The sequence below is a fragment of the Pongo abelii genome, chromosome 9 (genome assembly GCF_028885655.2).
Source record: "Pongo abelii isolate AG06213 chromosome 9, NHGRI_mPonAbe1-v2.0_pri, whole genome shotgun sequence".
Taxonomy (NCBI): Eukaryota; Metazoa; Chordata; class Mammalia; order Primates; family Hominidae; genus Pongo; species Pongo abelii.
In genome coordinates, this window is record NC_071994.2 from 30,926,291 (window position 1) to 30,947,429 (window position 21,139).

The window sequence follows — 21,139 nt, forward strand, 5'->3', positions numbered from 1 at the left end:
GAAAACCAGGCAATGGAACCAAATCATAGAAATGAACTCTGACATTCTGCTTTGTTCCCATCCATGAAAATGTTTATGGTTTAGAAATTGCTGGACATTCTGCAGACCGTAGACAAACCTTTACATGCAACATGGCATTGGCAATCTGGGCAGCCCTACCAAAATGGGATGACATGGTGCCATTCATATCATACCAGCCCGCAAGAGCAAGGAGAGCTGGGAATCCTCCCACTAAAGCAGCTCCTGTCTCTCAGCTCTACTCCCTGAACTAGATGGGTGTGATGAACACCATTTTACAGAGGTGGAAACTGAGGCCCAGAGAAGTTCAAGAATTTGTACATGGAAAAGTTAATAATGTGTAGAATTAGGATTCCAACTCAGGTTGAATTCTAAAACCCCTATGCTTTGCTGCCACCATGCATTAGTTACTATTGCTGTATAACAAATTACTTCAAAGCTTCATAGCTTAAAACAACAAACATTTATAATCTTAATAGTGTTTGAAGGCCAGAAATCCAGGCGTGGCTTCGCTGGGTGGTTCTGGCTCAGCATCTCTCATGAGGTTGCAGTTAAGCTGTTGGCCAAGACTACTGCCTTCTTAAGGCTCTACTGGGCCTAGAGAATCTGCTTCTAAGGTCGGTAATGAGGTTGTTGGCCAGATGCTACAGTTCCTTGTCACCTAGGCCTCTCTGTAGGACTGTTTACAACATGGCAGTTTGCTTTCCCCAGAGCAAAGGATTCAAGTGAAAGAGAGCAGGGCACATGAGAGAGCACCCAAGCCAGGAGACAGGAACTTCAGTCTTTTTGTTAGTTTTTGGTGCAGTCTTGCATAACCCAATCTCAGAAGTGATATGCCATTCACACCCACCATTTGCTATTGGTCATGCATACCAATCCTGGTACAAGGTGGGAGATGTCTACACTAGGTTGTGAATACCAGGAGGCTGGGATCATTGAGGGCCATCTTGAAGGCTGGTGACCACACTCCTCATTACTCTAAAGTAAGACAAGAAGGTACAATCCTGCAAATACCAAGGCAATATCCTCAAATAAGTCACAAAAGTTCATCTTAGTCTAATCACTTTTTTGGGTGGTTGTTTATTTAACAAATATTCAATTAACTCAACGCAATGGGCCCAGCCCTATAGATACAGGCAGGAGTTAAACCTAGAACCTATATTGAGTTATAACAGAAACCAGGAATCAGGCCATGAGGCTTCATGGAAAAGAGAGGCCAAGAAAGAGAGCTAGAATCAGGACCCTGTGACAAAATGGTTCTAAAATCTTCTAATCCAGGAATGGGTTCCTCCTTAGACAATTTGATTTTTGTTTTCCTGGGCCTTGACAACATCCCCACAGAAGATGGAGTGAGGAAAGGGGAAGGGGGAGGAGAGGAGACAAAGGCTTAAATGTCCTTAGCAGCTTACCAATTTCTGGAATTTCACAAATGGGCATTCTTTCTTAAGCTCGAATATATCAGAACCCATTTTTTGAGCTGGAATTTGCTTAAAAAAAAGTGGAGGGTAGGAAAAGAAAAGAGCCACCCAAATACTAAAGGTAGATAAAGGAAATGTCTGTTTTGATGTATGGTCTCTGAGAACAGGGCAAATCAAAGTCCAGTACTGCCCATGCAAAATCACTCTTTACAATTATATTCATTATAATTACCTTTTTGAAAAAATGAACTAAATCATTTCCATAAACCTCCTCCCCCATCTCACCCCTGTATAACAAGAACCTAGCTAGGTAGTAGCTTTCATTCCATTCCTCTCTTGTCCCCTCTCCCAAACACTTCCTCACCTGCTCTTGGAATCAGATCTTCTCTATGACTATGGGAAAGTTACTAAAAATCCTAAATGATTATTTCCCAATCTGGATAATACTTATAATACCAGCTCCAACCTACGACATAGGCTGGAAAACTATACACGCAGAAGTAATTTTACATTCTTCAAGACAGGATGTGTGCGTGTGTGTGTGTCAATTCCAAGAAGCCCGATATGCGCAGCCTCATTTTCATTCCAAACACTGTTACGCGGATCACTCCTGAACAACTACGTTTCCAAGGCGCCTGCCAAGCTTACAGGTGCATTCCCCAAATGCGCCAGCCCACCCACATGGGTCAAGGGAAAACCTGTTTCCCTGACCTGGTAAGTAGACAAGTCAAGCCAATTTCCTCCCCGAGTAAACCATCCTCCGCCCTGGTCCCCCTAGTCCTTCGGTCCTAGAGTCCCGGGGTTTAGCTATCCAGCCGCCGCGTCCGTCTTGATCCGCGCTCACTGCCGCAGCACCACAAACGAAACGCCTTCCTCCACTCTGAAGGACTACAGCCCCCGGCAGGCCCCGCGACAACAGCGAAAGCCACGTGACCTCGCTTCGCTGGGTGCCGCGGTCATGTGACTTCGGGAAGATGGCTGCCCTGACAGCGGAGCATTTTGCAGCACTCCAGAGCCTGCTCAAGGTAAATCGAAGGGGTGGGGACAGCGTGAGGTGGCTCTTTGGGGACAGCGTGAGGTGGCTCTTTGTCTCCGAGACTTTAGACGGAGCAGGAATTGGGGACAAATTGACCCTAGTTTGGAGCCACAACTCTGCTGCTTGTTCTCTGTGTGATCCCAGGCAAATCGTTGTGTCTTTCTGAGCTTTTAAAAAGTAAGAACAAAATATCGTTTTGACAGGAACGTAAGATAAAAAATAAAATAAAATAATGGGCATGAAGGCGCAGTACAACCTCCTGCTGTTAGTCTTTGGGATTGGTTTTCGGTATTGGTGCATTGAAGTGGTAATTGCTAGACCCACGTTGTCAGTTCCCCATTTCATCCCGTAGCCCCTCCTGCACTGCACAATTAAGAAATTATCTCCTACTGCGTCCGCCCAGCCCTCCGAATGACCTGTGCGTTCAATGTTCCCTTGAGGTCCAGATTTTCCCTACTCTCTATGACCTGTGAAAGGGGCGGGACACACTCCTGATAATCATTTGAAAAGTTGTGAGGTTGAAAGGGACCTACTTCATAGGGCTTTGTAAAGCGCAAATGAAGTAGTAGTATTATTTGAGACGGAGTCTCGCTCTGTTGTCCAGGCTGGAGAGCAGTGGCGCAATCTTGGCTCACTGCAACCTCTGCCCATCGGGTTCAAGCAATTCTATGCCTCAGCCTCCCGAGTAGCTGGGATTACAGGCGCCCGCCACCAAGCCTGGCAAATTTATGTATTTTTAGTAGAGACGGGGTTTCAACATCTTGGCCAGGCTGGTCTTGAACTCCTGACCGCGTGATCCACTCGCTTCCGCCTTCCAAAGTGTTGGGATTACAGGCGTGAGCCACCGCGCCTGGCCGGAATTATTTAACTTATGATTTGCCCTGTAGGAGAAAGGGCAGCTTTATTTTCCTTCGTAGAACTTGTCGCTAGCTATTTGCCCGTTGTCCGTCTGTCTTATAAGAATGTAAGATCCATCAGGGAACTTTCCTTTCTTCCTTTTTTTTTTTTTTAAAAAAAAAAAACAAAAAACACCAGGTGAAGAGGGTTGAGTTACTCTCCTCAATTTATGGCACATCATCATCATCGGTCCATGTAATAGTCTCTGTTTTGTTTTACTTATTTTTTAATTGCCTTCTCAGTGTTCATTAGCATTCTCCACTCCTAAGGGGATCTACCCTTTTGTTCACAAGTGTTAATGCCCAACAAGTAGAACAATAATACCTGGCACACAGCACGTGCTCAGTAAATAGCTGTTAAATGAATTAATAAATGAAGTAACAGAGCTGGGACTGGCAATCTAGGGCTCTCAGCTCCCAACCCAGTGCCTTTTCACCTTCATTTTGGCTGCTCTGTACCTACCCCCGCCCCCATGCCTGTTGGTCTTATGCACTCTTTTCTTTTAAAAACTTTAAAAGATTAATGTGTAGTATACATACAGAAAAGTGCATAAACCATACATTTACAGTTAAATGATGTATTACACACCAATGTAACCACCACCAAAGTCAAAAAATGAAATGTTACCAGTACCCCAGAAGTCCCCCTTTCTCTCCTTCTTTGCTTCCTCACTTTCTTCCCCAACAGTAACCTCTATGTTTGCCTCTGATACAATTCATTTAATATTGCCCATGTTTGAACTTTACATAAATGGAATAATACAGCATATACTTTTTTTATGCCTGGCTTCTTTTGCTCACCATTATGTAGCAGTAGTTCATTGATTTTCATTGCTACTGTCCTATGTACTTTCTTTTCTTTTTTTAAAAAAATACTTAGACTTTTTATTATGAGATAATTATAAATCCATATGTAGTTGTAAGACATAATATAGAGAGATCCCATTTATCCTTTACTCAGTTTCCCTCAGTTCTGCAGGATTCTGCGGAACTATACATAATATAGTATATATACTATTATGTATAGTATGTATATAATATATAGTATACATACTATATACTATATACTATAGTATACATACTATATACTATATACTATAGTATATACACTATATACTATATACTATATACTATATATACTATATACTATATGCTATATACTATATACTATACGCATACTATATGATATATATAGTATATAGTATACATACTATATGATGTACATAGTGTATAATATACATATATAGCATACTTAACTACTATGTATAGTTCTGCATAGGGGAAATTGGGTAAAGGATAAATGGGATATCAATACCTAATGTCAAAAGTATTGATATTGACAGTCAAAATACAAAACATTTCCACCACCACAAAGATTCCTCATGAATAGCCACACCCTCCTTAACCTTTGGCATTATTCATTTCTCTAATTTTGTCATTTCAAGAATGCCATATAAATGGAATAATACAGTAAGTAACCTTCTGAGATTGACTTTTTTCACTCAGCCTAATTTTCATCCATGTTGTGTGTATCAATACTTTCCTTTTTATTGCTGAGTGGTATTCCATGTAATGATTGTCCAACAGTGTTGTATTGTGTAGTTTTCAGCATGCACATCCTATATTTCATTTTTTGAGCAATTACAAATGGTTTTGGTTTTTTTTGGTTTGTTTGTTTGTTTTGAGAGAGCCTCGCTCTTTGGCCCAGGCTACAGTTCAGTGGCACGATCTCAGCTCACTGCAACTTCTGCCTCCTGGGTTCAAGGGATTCTCATGCCTCAGTTTACCAATTAGCTAGGTAGACATAAGGTGCCCACCACCACTCCAGGCTGATTTTTTTTTTCTTTTTCTTTTCTTTCTTTCTTTTTTTTTTTTTTTTGTATTTTTAGTAGAGACAGGGTTTCACCACGTTGGCCAGGCTGGTCTCGAACTCCTGGCCACAAGTGATCCACCGGCCTTGGCCTCCCAAAGTGCTGAGATTATAGATGTGAGCCACCACGCCCAGCCCGTATTTTTAATTTTAGTGTCCACATGTTCATTGCTAATAAATAGAAATACAACTGATTTATGTATGTTTATCTTCTACATGCAAACTTGCTAAACTCACTGTTTCTAGGAGTTTTTGGTATATTTCTTGGAACGTTCTACATAGAAAATCATGTTATTTACAAATAGAGACAGTTTTATTTCTTCCTTTCTGACCTGCACACATTTTATTTCCTTTTCTTGCCTTATTTTAGTGGCTAGAATTTTCAGTACTGTGTTGATTCAGAGTGGAGAAAGCATATATCTTGCCTTGTTCTCAGTTTTGGGGGCAAAGCATTCAGTCTTTCACCATTAAGTATAATGTTCACTGTAGGTTTTTTGTAGATACTGTTTATCAAGATAAGGAAGTTCTCTTCTATTCCTGTTTTTCTGAGGGCTTTTATCAAGAATGGATGTTTAATTTTATCAAATGCTTTCTCTGCATTGATTTATATCGTGTGATTTTCTTTGTTAATGTGATGGATTACATAGATTTGCAAATACTGAACCAGCCTTGCATCTGTGGAATAAATCCCACCTGGTCATAGTGTATAATTATATATTATATATAATTATATATAATATATAAGTATGTAATTGTATGTCTCTATTTGCTAATAAAATATTATATATATGTAACTGATCTCTATTTGCCAATATTTTGCTAAGAATTTTCGCATCTATTTTTATGAGGGATATTGGTCTGTAGTTTTCTTATTTTTCTGTACAATTTTGTGCGGTTTTGGTATCAGGGTAATACTAGCTTTGTCGCTATATAAAATTATTTAGAGAGTACTCCATCATCTTCTGTTTTTCTAGAGGAGATTGTGTAGAATCAGTTCATTCTTTTTTAAAATGTTTGTTAGAATTCTCCAGTTAAACTATCTGGGCCTAGAGACTTTTTTAGGAGCCTTAAAATTGTGAATTTAATTTTCTTCATAGTCATAGGACTATTCAGTTGATCAGTTTTATATTAGGGGAGTAGCAGTAGTTTGTGTTATTTGAGGAATTGACCCATTTTATTTAAATTATCAAATTTATGTTTATAGAATTTTTCATTAAGTTCCCCTTATCCTTTTGATGTCTGCAGGATCTGTGGTAATATCCTCTATTTCATTCCTAATACTGATAATTTGTGTCTCCCCTCTTAACTTTGTCCGTCTTGCTAAAGGTTTGTCGATTTTTATTGACATTGTCAAAGAACCAGCTGTTTGTTTCATTGATTTCTCTATTTTCAATTTCATTGGTTTCTGCTCTTATCATTGTTACTTCCACTGCTTCCTTTGGGTTTATTATGCTTTCCTTTTTATAGGTTCTTGAGGTGGGAGCTTAGATTATTGATTTGAGACTTTTCCTCTTTTCTAGTATATGCATTTAATACTATAAAATTTCATCTCACCACTTGCTAGGCTGTGTACCACAAATGTTGATATGGTGTGTTTTCATTTTCACTTATTCAGTGTAATTTTTAAAATATCCCTGAGACTTCCCCTTTGACATATGGATTATTTAGAAGTGTACTGTTTAAGTTTATAAGTGTTCAGATATTTTTCTGTTACCTTTCTGCTCTTGCTTTCTAGTTCGATTCCATTGTGGTCACATAGAACACACTCTTCATTACTTCACTTCTTTTGAATTTGATGAAGTTTGTTTTATGGCCCAGAATATGATATGTCTGGGTATGTGTTCAGTGGACGCTTGAAATGAATTTGTATTCTGCTGTTACTGGGTATTGTTTCATGAATATTAATTTAATTGATTGATGGTATTGTTAGTTCCTTCTATATCCTTGTTGAATATCTGTTTAGTTATGTCAGTTGTTGAAAGAGGAGTGTTGAAGTCCTCAGCTGTATTTGTCATTTGGTCTGTTTCTTCTTACAGTTCTGATAGTTTTTGCTTCACATATTTTCCAATTCTGTTGTTGGATACATACACATTTAGGACATCTTCCTGGTGGATAAAATCTTTCATTATTATGTAATGTCCCTCTCTGTCTCTGGTAATTTTCTTCGCTAGTGAAGTTTACTTTATCTATTATTAATTTAGCCACTCTTAACTTTCCTCTGATTAATGTTTGCATGATATATCTTTTCTCATTCTTTTACTTTCAACCTGCCTTATGTCTTATATTTGAAGGGAGATTTGTTGTTGTTGTTGTTGTTGTTGTTGAGACAGGGTCTCGCTTTGTCACCCAGGCTGGAGTGCAGTGGTGCAATCTCGGCTCACCGCAGCCTTGACTTGCCAGGCTTAAGAAATCTTCCCGCCTCAGCCTTCCGAGTAGCTGCTGCTACAGGCAAGCGCCACTATGCCTGGCTAATTTTTGTATTTTTTTGTAGAGAGGGGATTTTACCATGTTGCCCAGCCTCGTCTTAAACTTTTGGGCTCAAGCTATCCACCTGCCGTGGCCTCCCAAAATGCTGGGATTACAAGCCTGAGCCACCATGCCTGGCCAAGAGTTTCTTATAGGTAGCATTTGAGTCGAATTTTTAATCCACTCTGCCAATTTTTGTCTTTTAATTGGTACACTTAGACCATTTACATTTAATATAATTATTTGTATGTTAGGGCGTTAAGTCTACTATTTTATTTTTGTTTTCTGCCTGTTCTCTCTTGATTTTTCTTTCATTTTACTTTTTCCTGCCTTCCCATAGGTTATTTTAACATTTTTTTAGAATCTCATTTTGGTTTATCTGTAATGTTTTAAAGTGCATTTCTTTTTATAGCCTTTTTAGTGGTTGCCGTAATTACTACATTCTATATACGTAACTTATCACAGTCTATTGGTGTCATCATTTTACCAGTTAGGGCAAAGTATAGAAACTTTACCTCCCTTTATACCTCTTTATCTTCCCTCATTTATAATTGTCTTAAATATTTCCTCTTTATACATTTAGAGCCACATCAGATATATTATATTTTTTGCTTCAGCCTTCAAACATAATAGAAAACTCAAGAAAAGAAAGAAAGCCTACAGTATCTATCCATGTTTTTGTTTGCCCTGTTCTGTCTTCCTGATTGTGATGGTTTATTTTAGGTGTCGACTTGATTGAGGGATGCCTAGATGGTTGGTGAAACATTGTTTCTGAGTGTGAGAGGGTGTTGCCAGAGAAAATTGGTGTGTGAGTCAGTGGACAAAGAGAGGAAGACCTGCCCTCAATGTGGGCAGGTACCATCCCATTGGCTGGGGACCCAACTGGGCCAAACAGGTGGAAGATGGGGGATTCCCTTTCTCTCTGTTCTCTCCCTTCCTTCTAAAGCAAGATGCCTTTTCTCCTCCTACCCTTGGACATCAGACTCTGGGTTCTTCATTTTTTGGACTCTGGGACTTGCACCAGTGGCTCTCAGTCTTTTGGCCTCAAGCTAGGGGCTGTACCATCAGCTTCCCTGGTTCTGAGGTTGCCAGACTTTGACTAAGCCAAGCTGCCAGCTTCTCTGATCCTCCAGCTTGCCTCTGTAATCATGTGACCCATTTCCCCCTAATAAATCCCCTCTTACATACCCTGTTGGTTTTGTCTCTCTGGAGAGCTCTGGCTAGTACACTGGTGTTCCACGGTTTCTTGTTTCGTTGTTTCATATCTGTTTAGAGAATTTGTTTTAACCAGTCTTTTACGGCAGATCTTGTGACAGATATTCTTAGTCTTTCTTCAACTGAGAATGTCTCGATTTCTTCTTCATTCCTGAAGGATATTTTTGCTGGGTGTAGGATTCCAGGTTGACAGGTTTTTTTTCCCTTTCAGCACCTGAAAAATATTGTCACTTCTTTCTTGCTTCCGTGGTTTCTGATACGAAATCTGCTTTCATTCTAATTGGTTTTTTTAAATAGGTAAGGTGTCATTTTTCTCTGCTTTAAATATTTTTTTCTTTGTCTTTCATTTTCGAAGTTCAACTATATGTCTGGGTATGAATTTCTTTGGATTTATCCTGTTTAGGGTTCACTCAGGTTCTTGAAATATATAGGAGTATGTCTCTAAGTAAACTTCAGAAGTTTTGAGCTATTATTTCTTTGAATATTCTTTCAGTCTTGCCCTCTTTTATCATCTCCTTCCAGGACTCCAATGATATAAATGTTAGGTTTTTCATTATAGTCCCACACGTCCCTGAGGCTTTGTTCATAATTTTGTCTCTTTTCTCTGCTTTTCTGAGTGGGTACTTTCTACTTCTCTGTCTTCTGGTTCACTGATTCTTTCCTCTATTCTTTCCATTTTGGTGCTGAGCCCATCTACTGAGCTTTTTATTTTGGTTATTTTATTTTTCAGTTTTAAAATTTCCATTTTGTTGTTCTTTATATCTTCTATTTCTTGGCTGAGGAGGCGATTTTAAAAATTGTTTCAAGCAAGTTCATAATTATTTGTTGAAGCATATTTATCCTGGATACTTAAAATTCTTTGTCAGATAATTTTAACATCTGTCATCTTGGTGTTGACATCTATTGATTACCTTTTTTCATTCAGTTTGAGATCTTTCTGGTTCTTGGTTTGATGAATGATTTTCAGTGAAAACCTGGACATTTTCATATTATGTTCTGAGAATGGATTTTATTTAAATTTTATGTTTTAGCTGGCTTTCTGTGGCACTGCTTAGGCAGGGGAAGGGGGTGCCACCTCATTACTATCAGTTGGAAGTTGAAGTCCAGGTTCCCCACTTGGCGTCTGTTGATACCTGAAAGTAGAGGTTCCTTGTTACCACTGGGTAGGGGTGGAATCTCTGACTCCACGTGGTCTCCACTAGTATCACAGAATGATAAGGCTTGTTACCAGCTGGTGGGGATAAATGTCCCAGCTTCCTACTTGGCTTTCTCTGACATCTCCCCAGCAGGAGTGTTGGGGTACCTCATTATAGCCTCACAAGTCTTCTCACTCAGGTCTAGGCCTTCCACTCAGCCTTTTTTGACATAGAGGTGGGTGGGGCTGCAGTTTTTCTATGATATTTGGCTTGAGTGTAGCAGTTGTCATCTAAAAGTTTTCTGTCTTGCGAGGCTGCCCCTTTGTTTGTCCTTTAGCTAGACAGAACAGCTATTTATTGTGGTGTTTTTTTCCCCTCTGCATCCATTGTCATTTCCAGGTTGCCCTCTTCTTCAGCTGAAAGTCTGGGATATATGAAGCAAAAAAAATCCGAGGAACTCACCATTGTGTCATTCCTTGTATTATGAGGTCCCTAGCAGATCTGCCTCCTTCTCTCCCGCTTCCAGAGTCTTATGCATGTTTTCTGTATAGTGTCCAGAGTTTTTGGTTGTACCTAGCAGAAAGATTAGGGAAAAGTATATCTATCTGATTTTCCTAGAATCCAGTCTTATGTACCTTTAAAATTTAAGTCTCAAAGGTATCATGTATGACTAAGACATTATTACTCAAAACATGTGTTTTCAGAGTCTGAGTTTTTTTTTTTCTTTTTTCCTATCTGTGATTTAATTCATAGGCCTCCTCAAAAGATGTTGTCAGACAGCTGTGTCAAGAAAGCTTTTCCAGTTCAGCCCTTGGCTCGAAAAAACTCTTGGATATTACATGTTCCAGCTTGTCTGTGACCCAGGAGGAGGCAGAGGAAGTAAGTGTGGTCAGAAATGACCTTTGGCCACTGGCCCTCTTATTAGTCTCTTTCTTGACTTCCCGGTCATTGCCATGTCCAAGGAAAATCCCTTGAAACATCTGTTGACACTGTAGCAAACTTTGATAAATGGGACATGAATGGGAGAGCTGTACCCAGAATCAGAACTCCTGACCATTTTCTTTCAGACCTATTACCTAGACAGTGTGGAACAAAAGCCAACCTTTCTGTGATTTTCTTTTCCAACCTGTAACTTGCTGATGCTCATAAATTGTTAGCTGGATAGCTTAGGGCAGACTTTTCAGGGATCTTTGAACAGAAGCTTTGAGGCCTGCGTAAGATTCAGGAGTAGGCACTGCTAGATTCCATCAGGCTTCCTGAGGGGTGCTTTGTGTATCTCTCTCCCTCCTCACCCCTCTGTCCCACAGAAAGTCCCCTTCTCCTCAGCTCACCTGATCTCAGCAGGTAGCCAAGAGGGGGATTAAGGTAACTTGTGGTAAGTTATTATGTAGCAGTGACAGCCTTATCTTTCCAAGGCAAATATGTTTTTTAAACAGCAGTTTCTTCATCTAAATGGGCCTATGTTTTTGGATTTTTTTTATTTTTGAGACACGGTCTCGTTTTGTTATCCAGGCTGGAGGGCAGTGGCATGAACATGGCTCACTGCAGCCTCAACGCCCCGGGCTCAGGCAGTCCTCCCACCTCAGCCCCACGAGTAGCTGGGACTGCAGGCATATGCCACAATGCCTGGCTAATTTTTGTATTTTTTGTAGAGACAGGATTTTGCCATGTTGCCCAGGCTGGTCTTGAACTCCTGAGCTCAAGCAATCCACCCACCTCAGGCTGGGATTACAGGCATGAGCCACTGCACCTGGCCTATGTTTTTTGTTTTAATTCTGGACCTTGTTTATTGAAATGAGCTGTAGAAAAGTAAAAGGAAAAAGCAAGGTTATGGAAGTGATTTGGAGACTTATTTTGGGTTCCCCCCAAAGTAGATTATTTGGGAGATGATTCTAGAAAACACAAAGCAGTGGGGAAAATCAAACAGGGGAGGCAAGTCAGTAAAAGAGGATGTTAAGAGCAATTACTGCTATGGAAAACTGGGACCCTATAAGAAACCAAGTAGAACACCTCTCAGAATTGTTCCCCAGGAAGACAGAGAGGCTTGGCCATTTATCCATGAACACCCACTCTCATTGGTGGAAGGTTAACTTCCCTTCACTGCCGGGTCGTGTCAGATAATCTGCAGTGATATCAGAGAAAGCCCTAAAGCAGAGAAACAGTTACCTCCAGAGAGCTTTTTTAGGTTAGCTAAGTATTACTCTATTCACAAGACCACCATAAACCACTCTTACACTTCGAAGTTACAGATTCACTTAGAAGGACCTAGGATGGGAACACAGCATTTTAGCAGGATGGGCAGACATGCCTCTTCCCAGGAGGAACCCGCACAGCCGGCCAGGAGCTGTTTGTTCTCTTTGCCCTCCTAGGCGACAGTTGAGAGGAAAGGACATGAATCCTACCACCCTGGATTCAAGGCCCTCACTCCATAGGAGCCACTATCTCATGTCACAGTTCAGCAAGCACAGCTTCAGCTTCTCGAAAGCAGCCTGTAGCCACACATAGGCAAGTCCAGAGCTACAGGCACCCCAGGTATTTATGCAGTCCTCTCAGTCCAGAGGCTTGGACCAGTGCAGTGTTGCTTAGTAACACAGCTGACTTTGCACTGCTCTCAGGTTACCAGGGAAACAGCACCAGAAAGTTAACTGAAGGTCAGATTCTCATGCAGAAGGAAAAGGGCTATATTAACTCTTTGCCCACAAGTGGAGAGTTTCTGGCAAGCTGTCAGCTTCCTAGGTCAGGCAGCTGCATCTGTCTTCTAAAGCAACAGGTGAACTCTGAGGCAGGCCAAGGCATGTGGGGCATGAGCATGTGCCACAGAGGCCTCTGGACTTGTGACTCAGTTGAATGACCATAGCAGTGTGCAGCCTTCGGGATGTAGAGCCCTGCCCCTGGCCCTGCCTTGTGCCCCCTGCCTGCTGCTTCTGTTGCAGCTACAGGTGGTTCCGTTATCTTGCAGCTGCTCCAGGCTCTGCACCGCCTCACTAGGCTGGTGGCATTCCGTGACCTGTCCTCTGCCGAGGCGATTCTGGCTCTCTTTCCCGAAAATTTCCACCAAAACCTCAAAAACCTGCTGACAAAGATCATCCTAGAACATGTGTAAGTGCTCATTTCTTGAAAGTCCCTTCTAACTTTTACATTTCTTATTATTTTTATTCTCATTCTAGAAGTAATAATATGCTCATTGTTGAAAACTTAGGAAGCCCAGATAAGCAAAAAGAAAATAAGACACCTATCATTCCACCAGCCAGAGGTTAGCGGTAGTCTTTTCTTAATGGAAAGCCTTTTAAAATATGTTTTTTTTTTCTCTTTACACCTCTATAAGAGGTTAATGTTTTGTTTTTGTCTTTACAAAATGGATCATGCTGTTTTGTAACTTGCTTATTTTCTGTTAACAGTATTAACGATAGTGAAATTTCAGGTCAATATTTACCTTCAGTATCATTGTAATGGTTAAACATATCCTGTTATAGGAAGAAATGATGTATAATTTTAAAATTTCTTAGTGTTGGACACTGAGGCTGTTGGCAGTTTTTCATTTCAGTGAACAATTTACAATGAAAACTTTGCTCATGTGCTTAATTATTTTTTTACTGGGTTAAAGGTAATGGACATTTTGAGGGTTTGGCCTTAAATGTTCAAGTTGGCCATTAGAAAGATTGCAGTATTTTTCCACAGTAGTAGGATACAAGTGTACCCCTCTCGCTACACCTTCACTGAGGGGATTTTTTTCTTACATTTTTCCCAGTTCCACAAATGGCAAATGGTACCTCATTTCAGTGTCCCTATCTTTGACACTAGTGATGTCAGATATATTTTTCATATGTTTAATTGATCTTTTTTTTTCTTTTGTGAAGTATCTGTATATTTTCTTGACTGGGAAGTTCCTTTTAAACACGTACCTTTTAAGCAGAATTGATTAACTGTTGGTTAGCAGAAGGCTTGAACAGACCTCTCGAATAGCAATAACTGATAATGCCTATTTACCAAGGGTTTTATTGTATTTTAAGAACTTTCTCATACATGATCACATTTTATTATGTTTGTTGTAGCATTAGTCAGGTCTTTTTGGATGTGTTTTTGCAGAAGATGCAATATTTGTGTATGTAGTAGGTGCTCAATAAAGAGAAGATAAGTTGACCTTTTATTCTGTTTTGTCTTTGAACAAAATCACAAAAGAACAATAGCACAATAAGATTACAATACATTGTATTTTCTTCTTTTTTGTCCTAAACTATGAAAACTGACAACACTTATGGCCTTAACATCACTGAGCTTTGTAAAACAAATAAACAAAAGACTTTCTTGGAGGGAGGGGTTTCTGTGGTCCTTTCCTATTAGCAGGTGATGACAGGTCTGAAGACCACAGGAAGGACCAGGTCCCCTCTCTGTCAGAAGAGTCAGTCTCATCCCCTTTCCATTATTTTTTCCTCATCTTTCCCTCTTAAACAGGTCTACTTGGAGAACCGAAGCCCAGGCAAATCAGAGTGAGTACCAATAAATCTGCCCTGCCCTTCTTACTTGTCTCCCCAGTCCCAGCTCTCAGTCTGTCAAGTGATCAGAGATTTCGACAGAAACCAAAGTGAACCATTCTAGTCTCAACTCATACTCTGTGTACGGTGGGTTTTTTTCCCTAATTCTACTTTTTAACTTTTTTCTGATATAAACATTATTGTATAGGCATGTTGTTAAAAAACAGAAATATCCAAAGCAGAAAGTGAAGTACTTAATATTTCAATTGTGAAAAAAATTAACAATAATCAAAAATAGTTTGAAAGGCTGAATAAAAGTCCATGTTTAATAAATGGTCATTACAGTAACTCTGAGCCAGCCACGGTGCTGGAGCAGTTAATCTGCATTAAGTCATTTAGTCCTCCCGACACCCTGTGAGCTAGGCTGATAAGCAAACAGAAGCTCAGAGGTTAGATAAGTGGTAGTACCTATATTCAAGTCAAGTCCGTTTATCTCTAAAACAAGAGCTCTTACCAGTATTGATGAAGCTACACATTTCCTAAGCCTCAGGCCATGATTTCTTCTCTGTCTTATGTCACTTCTCATTCTGCCCTAACATCTGGAGGGCTGGGTGTTCAGGTAGAAGGCTGCATATGCTGCCACTGTGAATTAGTACTAAGTGCAGGCAGCACAGAGCGATGGGTAAGGCACATGACTCTCTGTGGGTCTCGGGCTATGTTTATCTGTCTCTCTCAGAGACTTGCTGCATAGACCAATGCATTGCATGTGTGCAGTCCTCAGAGCCGCCTGTCGTAGAATAAATGCTTGGTAAACACAGGCGGCATGAGCATTGAGCTGAGCTGTTCCTTCCGCAGTCTCTCTGCCACGCCTGGTCGATCTGGACTGGAGAGTGGATATCAAAACCTCCTCAGACAGCATCAGCCGCATGGCCGTCCCCACCTGCCTGCTCCAGATGAAGGTACATTCACTATCATGCCATTAGAAAGAAGAGGCAGCACCCCTGTGGCCATCTAAAACACCAGTCTCCAAGGTTTGGGATCTCTAACCCATATATTTTTTTAAATTACCATCCCCTTTATCCTCCTTTGTTTAGTTACAACGTGTATGTGTACTACTGCAGTAACATATTATGGACATATTAAAACAATAAAACAAATACAAAACATATTTTTAAAATAATTTGCTGATACCTAAAGGTAACCCTATACTCTTAGCAGTTTAGCTTTAACAATAGTAGTGTGCTTCCAGATTTTGAATAGCCTGCCTGATCATTTCAGTGTACTTTAGCAACTTCTTGTTCAGTGATTAGGCTGTCATTATTTGTAATGTGGCTGCTCAAGAGTTTCTACTAGTCGCTGGGCGCAGTGGCTCACGCCTGTAATCCCAGCACTTTGGGAGGCCGAGGTGGGCGGATCATGAGGTCAAGAGATCAAGACCATCCTGGCCAACATGGTGAAACTCCGTCTCTACCAAAAATACAAAAATAAGCCGGGCGTGGTGGCGGGCGCCTATAGTCCCGGCTACTCAGGAGGCTGAGGGAGGAGAATTGCTTGAACCCAGGAGGTGGAGATTGCAGTGAGCCGAGATCACACCACTGCACTCCCGCCTGGTGAAAGAGTGCGACTCCGTCTCAAAAAAAAAAAAGTTTCTACTAGCAGCTGGAGAAGTGTCAGGTCTTCATTTTCTTCCTCACATACCTTCGCTTCATTGGTGTTGTCTTCATTTTATAGTTATTTTCAGGAATCTTTTTAAGCTACATATCCATTTTGTAGTGTTTGTTTAGTTAAAACTAGAAATGTAATGCTGTATCTACATAACCAGACACCCAGAAATTTACCACTTGTAAGAAAATGAAGAAGTAAGGGTGCCTCTAGCAATTAAGTTTTAAATATTAGTGAAGCTTAACTTCTTTATTTTTTAAAACTAAAGGTTGTAAGATTGTTCCTGCATCCCAGTGCAGGATTGTCTTAAGTATCCAACAGAGTCTGCTCCTTAAAGTACCAATGTAAACACACGTAATGTTTTCTTACTTGAATGCTGAGAATTAGGGTATCAGAGAGGTGAGTGAGCCTTGGCTTGGCCTTCTTTGTTACCTACCCAAGGCACTTGTTGCAAATGGAGACTGACCCAGGCCTCTGAGGCATCTCCTGTACTCTCCCTTACTGCTAAATGATCCAAGGGCTGGTACTCTCTAGTGCTTAGGAAAGAGCCTCTCTTCAGAGGTTCAGCAGAACTGAGCTCAGCCTCGCAGGTTCAGGACTCACTTACAGGGAGATAGGAAAAGAGGCAGCTTTGACTTTCTGGGCTGTGTTCTCTTTTCAGATCCAAGAAGATCCCAGCCTATGTGGAGACAAACCCTCCATCTCAGCTGTCACCGTGGAGCTGAGCAAAGAAACACTGGACACCATGTTAGATGGCCTGGGCCGCATCCGAGACCAACTCTCTGCCGTGGCCAGTAAATGATCCAGCCAGCTGCCAGGGCCACTGCCATGACCCAGCTGCTCATGAGTGATAAATGTCTCCCCATATGCAGGCTGCCCTTGCAGCTGCAGCTGACAACAGGCAGGATGGTGGGAACAGCAGGGGGCTACTGCCATCCAGAAGTTACAGTTGGATTGGGAAGAAGCAGCCAGATCCCCCGCTGTTCTCCTCACTCATCTTCTTTCTCTTTCTGAAGCTGGAGAGCAGAAGGCCCATCTTTGAAAAGCTCCTGAGTGCAACTTAATTACCACCATGGCAGGGTGAGGGAACATTTGCGTCGTCAGCTGCCTCTGCATAGCTGTTTGGGAAATTCAGGCCCAAATCATGCAGCCTATCCAATAAGTTTATTTCCAACATTAGCTCTAATTAGTTCATTTCCAATCCCAGAACACATGGAGGGAATCAGACAGGTGATGCCAGCAGTTCCCGCCCTTCTGTCAGGGAAGCCAGGCAGAGCCCACAGAGCATGGTCCATCCAGAGTGTTCCCTGAGCCCCCTCCACCATACTGGAACCCCTCTTCAGTGTAGAAAGTCTGAAATGGGTGCTAATTCCCTTCTTCATGAAACCAGGGCCCTCTTCCTTCATCTAATGCAGCCACTCCTAGGTGAATAAGTAGAAATAATTGGAAATAAACAACAGTTCTAAAACTTCCATGATTTTTATAGCTTCTTTTGTCCCCAAGTTGAAGCCTTTGGCCAGTACTTTCTTTAGTTTTTAAAGATGATCCCAACTTCCTAATTCCCAGCTAAGCCCTTGACCCATGGTGTGACATGAAATCAGGCAAATGAATTGCACCACCTTCTGTGTTTTCACCTGTTACGTAGAACAAAAGGAAGCAAGGTGGCCAGGCGCAATGGCTCACGCCTGTAATCCCAGCACTTTGGGAGGCCGAGGCAGGCAGATCATTAGGTCAGGAGATCAAGACCGCGGTGAAACCCTGTCTCTACTAAAAATACAAAAAATTAGCCAGGCGCAGTGGCGGCCACCTGTAGTCCCAGCTCCTCAGGAGGGTGAGGCAGGAGAATGACGTGAACCTGGGAGGCAGAGCTTGCAGTGAGCCGAGATCGTGCCACTGCACTCCAGCCTAGGCGACAGAGAGAGACTCGTCTCAAAAAAATAGATAAAAAATAAGAATAAAAAGGAAGCAAGGCCAATCATCAGTATGTGCTTGTTACAAGAGCTATGATGAAGGCACTGCTTCAAGTTTAACCAAATGAGATCATCTCTGTCATGTGCCTCATACCTCACAGGGACTCCATGTGTGAAGATTCCCCCTTGGTTCTCCAGATCATCCCCGTGGCAGCAGCTTGCAGCCTGCTCTTGGAGTGCTTTGTTTTGGCAGCTTCTCTTGCTAGTTTGTGTATGGAGTGAATGGAGGAGGTAAATCCGCAGATTAAGAATACGCTCTCAGGAGTCAGGCAGCCAAGGTCAGAAGCCAGCTCTGCTTCTCAGTGGTAAGGTACTTGACCTCTAAATCTCAATTTTCACCCACTTTGTACTTTTTTCCTAAATTAAATGAGTATAATAGTAGTACCTACTTGATAGGACTTTTGTGAAAATTAAATGATATAATGCACCTAAAAACACTTAGTACTGTTACAACTAATAGGAAAGGCTTTGATTATTAATGGATGAGAGTAGAAAGCTTGGTGCATTTATTGTCTCATCTACTATAACAGAGTTGGTGTGAGAATTAGTATTATCATCCTCCCTTTATTGACCAGGAAACCAGCTCATTGAGATTGAGTCATCTGCTGGTAAATGGTCTCATTAAGAGGTGGACCCATATTTCTCTAGCCTTCTCTTTACAACACAGGACTTTGCAAGGAACATGTAATTCTGTGACTAGCGCCATTTGGAAAATGTTGAAACTGAAGTAGAGATGAGAGATCTTATGTCTGCCTACCCAGTGAGATACCAGGAAGGTCAAGGGAAAAAAAATTCCAAGCTCTTCTTTATCTGCTATAGGAAATGAACATTCAGTTTTTTGCATGCAATGACAAGAGGTCAAGGACCCCAGAAGCCAGCCCACTACTTCCAAGTTGAGAGCCCCTGGTCATACCCTCCAGTTTAGCTGAGCCTTGTCACAAAATTTACCCCTCTCCTTTCCTTCCATTCCCCATGACCTGCAGAGAGAGATCTCAGATACCTTCCTCTTGGCCTCCCATGGGCATCCATAAGAAACTTACTTGAAGCAAGAAGCCCAGTATAGGTGTCTGGGCAGTTGGACATTTCCTCTAGCCAGATCTGTCCAAATAGAGCCATCTGGGTACATGACACAGAGGGCATTTGATAAATAACTGGAAAAGTCAATAAATCTTTGCTACCCTTCACCTCGTGTTCATTTAAGGCATTTGTTTTCCTCTGTTAGTGATGATGGATTGTTTGTAGATACCGTATTTCTGGTTGGCCTGGCCCTATCTCAGAAGGGCCTCCTGGCTCTTATCTGTTGATCTCAAAGGAAGTTGGCTCATTCACTGCTTGTCTGGTTTCCCAGTAGTACTTTGTGTGGTGAAGCAGCTGTATACAAACTGTCCTTCCTCAGGGTGTGGCAAGGTTTGGATGTCCAAACTCCATCCACAGAAGGACAATGATCATCCACAGAAGGACAATGTGCTGCCCAGCACATCCCACCCAGCCACCCACCAACAGGGGTCAGCATCTGCCTCAATCCTGATCAAATGCATGTGCCACAGCGATTGTCTCATGAATGTTCATGATTCCAATCAGCCAATCTGAGTCTGTCCCTGGGGCTTTCTCTGCTGTAATTTCTGAGACCACCTCCTGCCTCTAGGCTCTGACAGCCAGGCCAGTGATGATGAAGTCCATCTTCCTGCCACACCGAAAGCTCGTCTGCAGTTGGAGAGGCCATCTAGACCCCAGAGGTTGGGAAGATGAGAAAATCTCGGTGCGTGATGCCAATCCCACTCTTCCTCCTTGTGTATTCATCAGGACGGACCAGGCTTGTGTTAAGGTGTACCCAGGATTTGTTTTAATCAGGAATGGTAAGACTCACAGGCACAGAGGTGATCGTCATGAGGAAGAAGTCTGTGCTCACAGAACCCTAGAAACAGGAGGCATGGCATGCCGCGTAGGGCCACATGGGGAAGGACCATCTCTTTGGGGCTTTTGGGGAAGTTGGAAACAGATGCTCTTTTTCCTTCCCGTTTATCACTAAACATTGAGTCCCTCGTCTCTAGGGAGGGGACTTATTCACCCCTGGGCTGGGAACTAATCATGACAGCAGCAATCAGACAACAGCAGAGAAGTGTGTGATCTGAACATCTGTGGGATGCCATGATCCCTGGAGGAGCCCTTCACGCAGACCCCATGAATGGCCCTCAACACATGCACGAGCAAGGAGCAAGCGTTCCGACAAGTGCTCCCGCAGTACTCCAAGGAAGAGGCTGAAATTTGACTCAGCAAAGCCCAGAGGGAAAAGGGAAGTGGTTTATGAGTGTCCTCAGGAGCTATCACATCCTAGACACTAGGCACTTTCATCTAAATGACTCTGATGACCCCAGTGTTGTCAGTGCTCCTCAGTCAGTGGATCAGACTTGCCCTCGGCACGAGGAGGGTAGTCAGTCACTCCTGGTCCCCTTCAGAGGGACCTTTTGAGAAACAAATGTAGCCAATTACTTATATAACCCCAGGCACTCTGTCCTGAATCCTGGGTGTTCCACCACGGTGGAGAAATAGGTTAGTCCCAGACACATGACACCAGCCTGTGAGGCAGCTCCGGGACTCAGCTTCTCGAGCGAGCGTCGCAATTTCAAGTTGGGAATTAATGGCAACACCTGACAACACAACACAATGCAGTAGCCATCAAGCAGGAAGCCTGAGCACTCCACTCTCAGCTGTGCCTTGCCAAGCAGTGGCTGCTGTCTGTCGGGAGCAGGCAGCAAGTCAAGATCAGTCTAAGGACATTCCATCTCCATCTGGCATCAAACCACCCTGCTCCCTGTGCCAGTTGTTCTCAGGATTTGTTTTAATCAGGAATGGTAAGACATAAGGCACACAGACGTGGAAACGATTATCATGAAGGAAGAAGTTTGTGCTCACAGAGCTCTAGAAGCAGGAGGTGTGGCACACGGGGCCACATGGTTCGGAAGGGTAAGCGTTGGTCAGG

At 42.1% G+C, this 21,139-nt stretch overlaps 1 protein-coding gene across 3 annotated transcripts; it reads left to right on the forward strand.

Annotated features, from left to right (window-relative positions):
- Positions 1-2,037: 2,037 nt before the first annotated feature.
- On the forward strand, positions 2,038-19,343 carry COMMD9 (COMM domain containing 9). Of its 3 annotated transcripts, none has more exons than XM_054524502.2 (7): positions 2,038-2,150; positions 2,289-2,461; positions 10,809-10,934; positions 13,015-13,154; positions 14,508-14,542; positions 15,383-15,486; positions 16,851-19,343. In XM_054524502.2, exons 2-7 carry the CDS (start codon positions 2,411-2,413, stop codon positions 16,989-16,991), a joined length of 597 nt encoding a protein of 198 aa, XP_054380477.1. In that variant the 5' UTR covers positions 2,038-2,150; positions 2,289-2,410; the 3' UTR covers positions 16,992-19,343. The 3 variants fall into 3 exon arrangements, with proteins under 3 accessions (XP_054380477.1, XP_009244743.2, XP_063584556.1); XM_009246468.4 differs by having other exon boundaries at positions 2,045-2,150; positions 2,323-2,461; XM_063728486.1 differs by lacking the exon at positions 14,508-14,542 and having other exon boundaries at positions 2,127-2,461; positions 16,851-16,987.
- The last annotated feature ends 1,796 nt before the right edge of the window (positions 19,344-21,139 follow it).

Coding starts and splice junctions, on each gene's coding strand:
- COMMD9 (XM_054524502.2), top strand. CDS start 2,411: ATGGCTGCCCTGACAGCGGAGCATTTTGCAGCACTCCAGAGCCTGCTC. Junction 10,935..13,014: donor CCCAGGAGGAGGCAGAGGAA/GTAAGTGTGGTC, acceptor GTTATCTTGCAG/CTGCTCCAGGCTCTGCACCG. Junction 15,487..16,850: donor CCTGCCTGCTCCAGATGAAG/GTACATTCACTA, acceptor TTCTCTTTTCAG/ATCCAAGAAGATCCCAGCCT.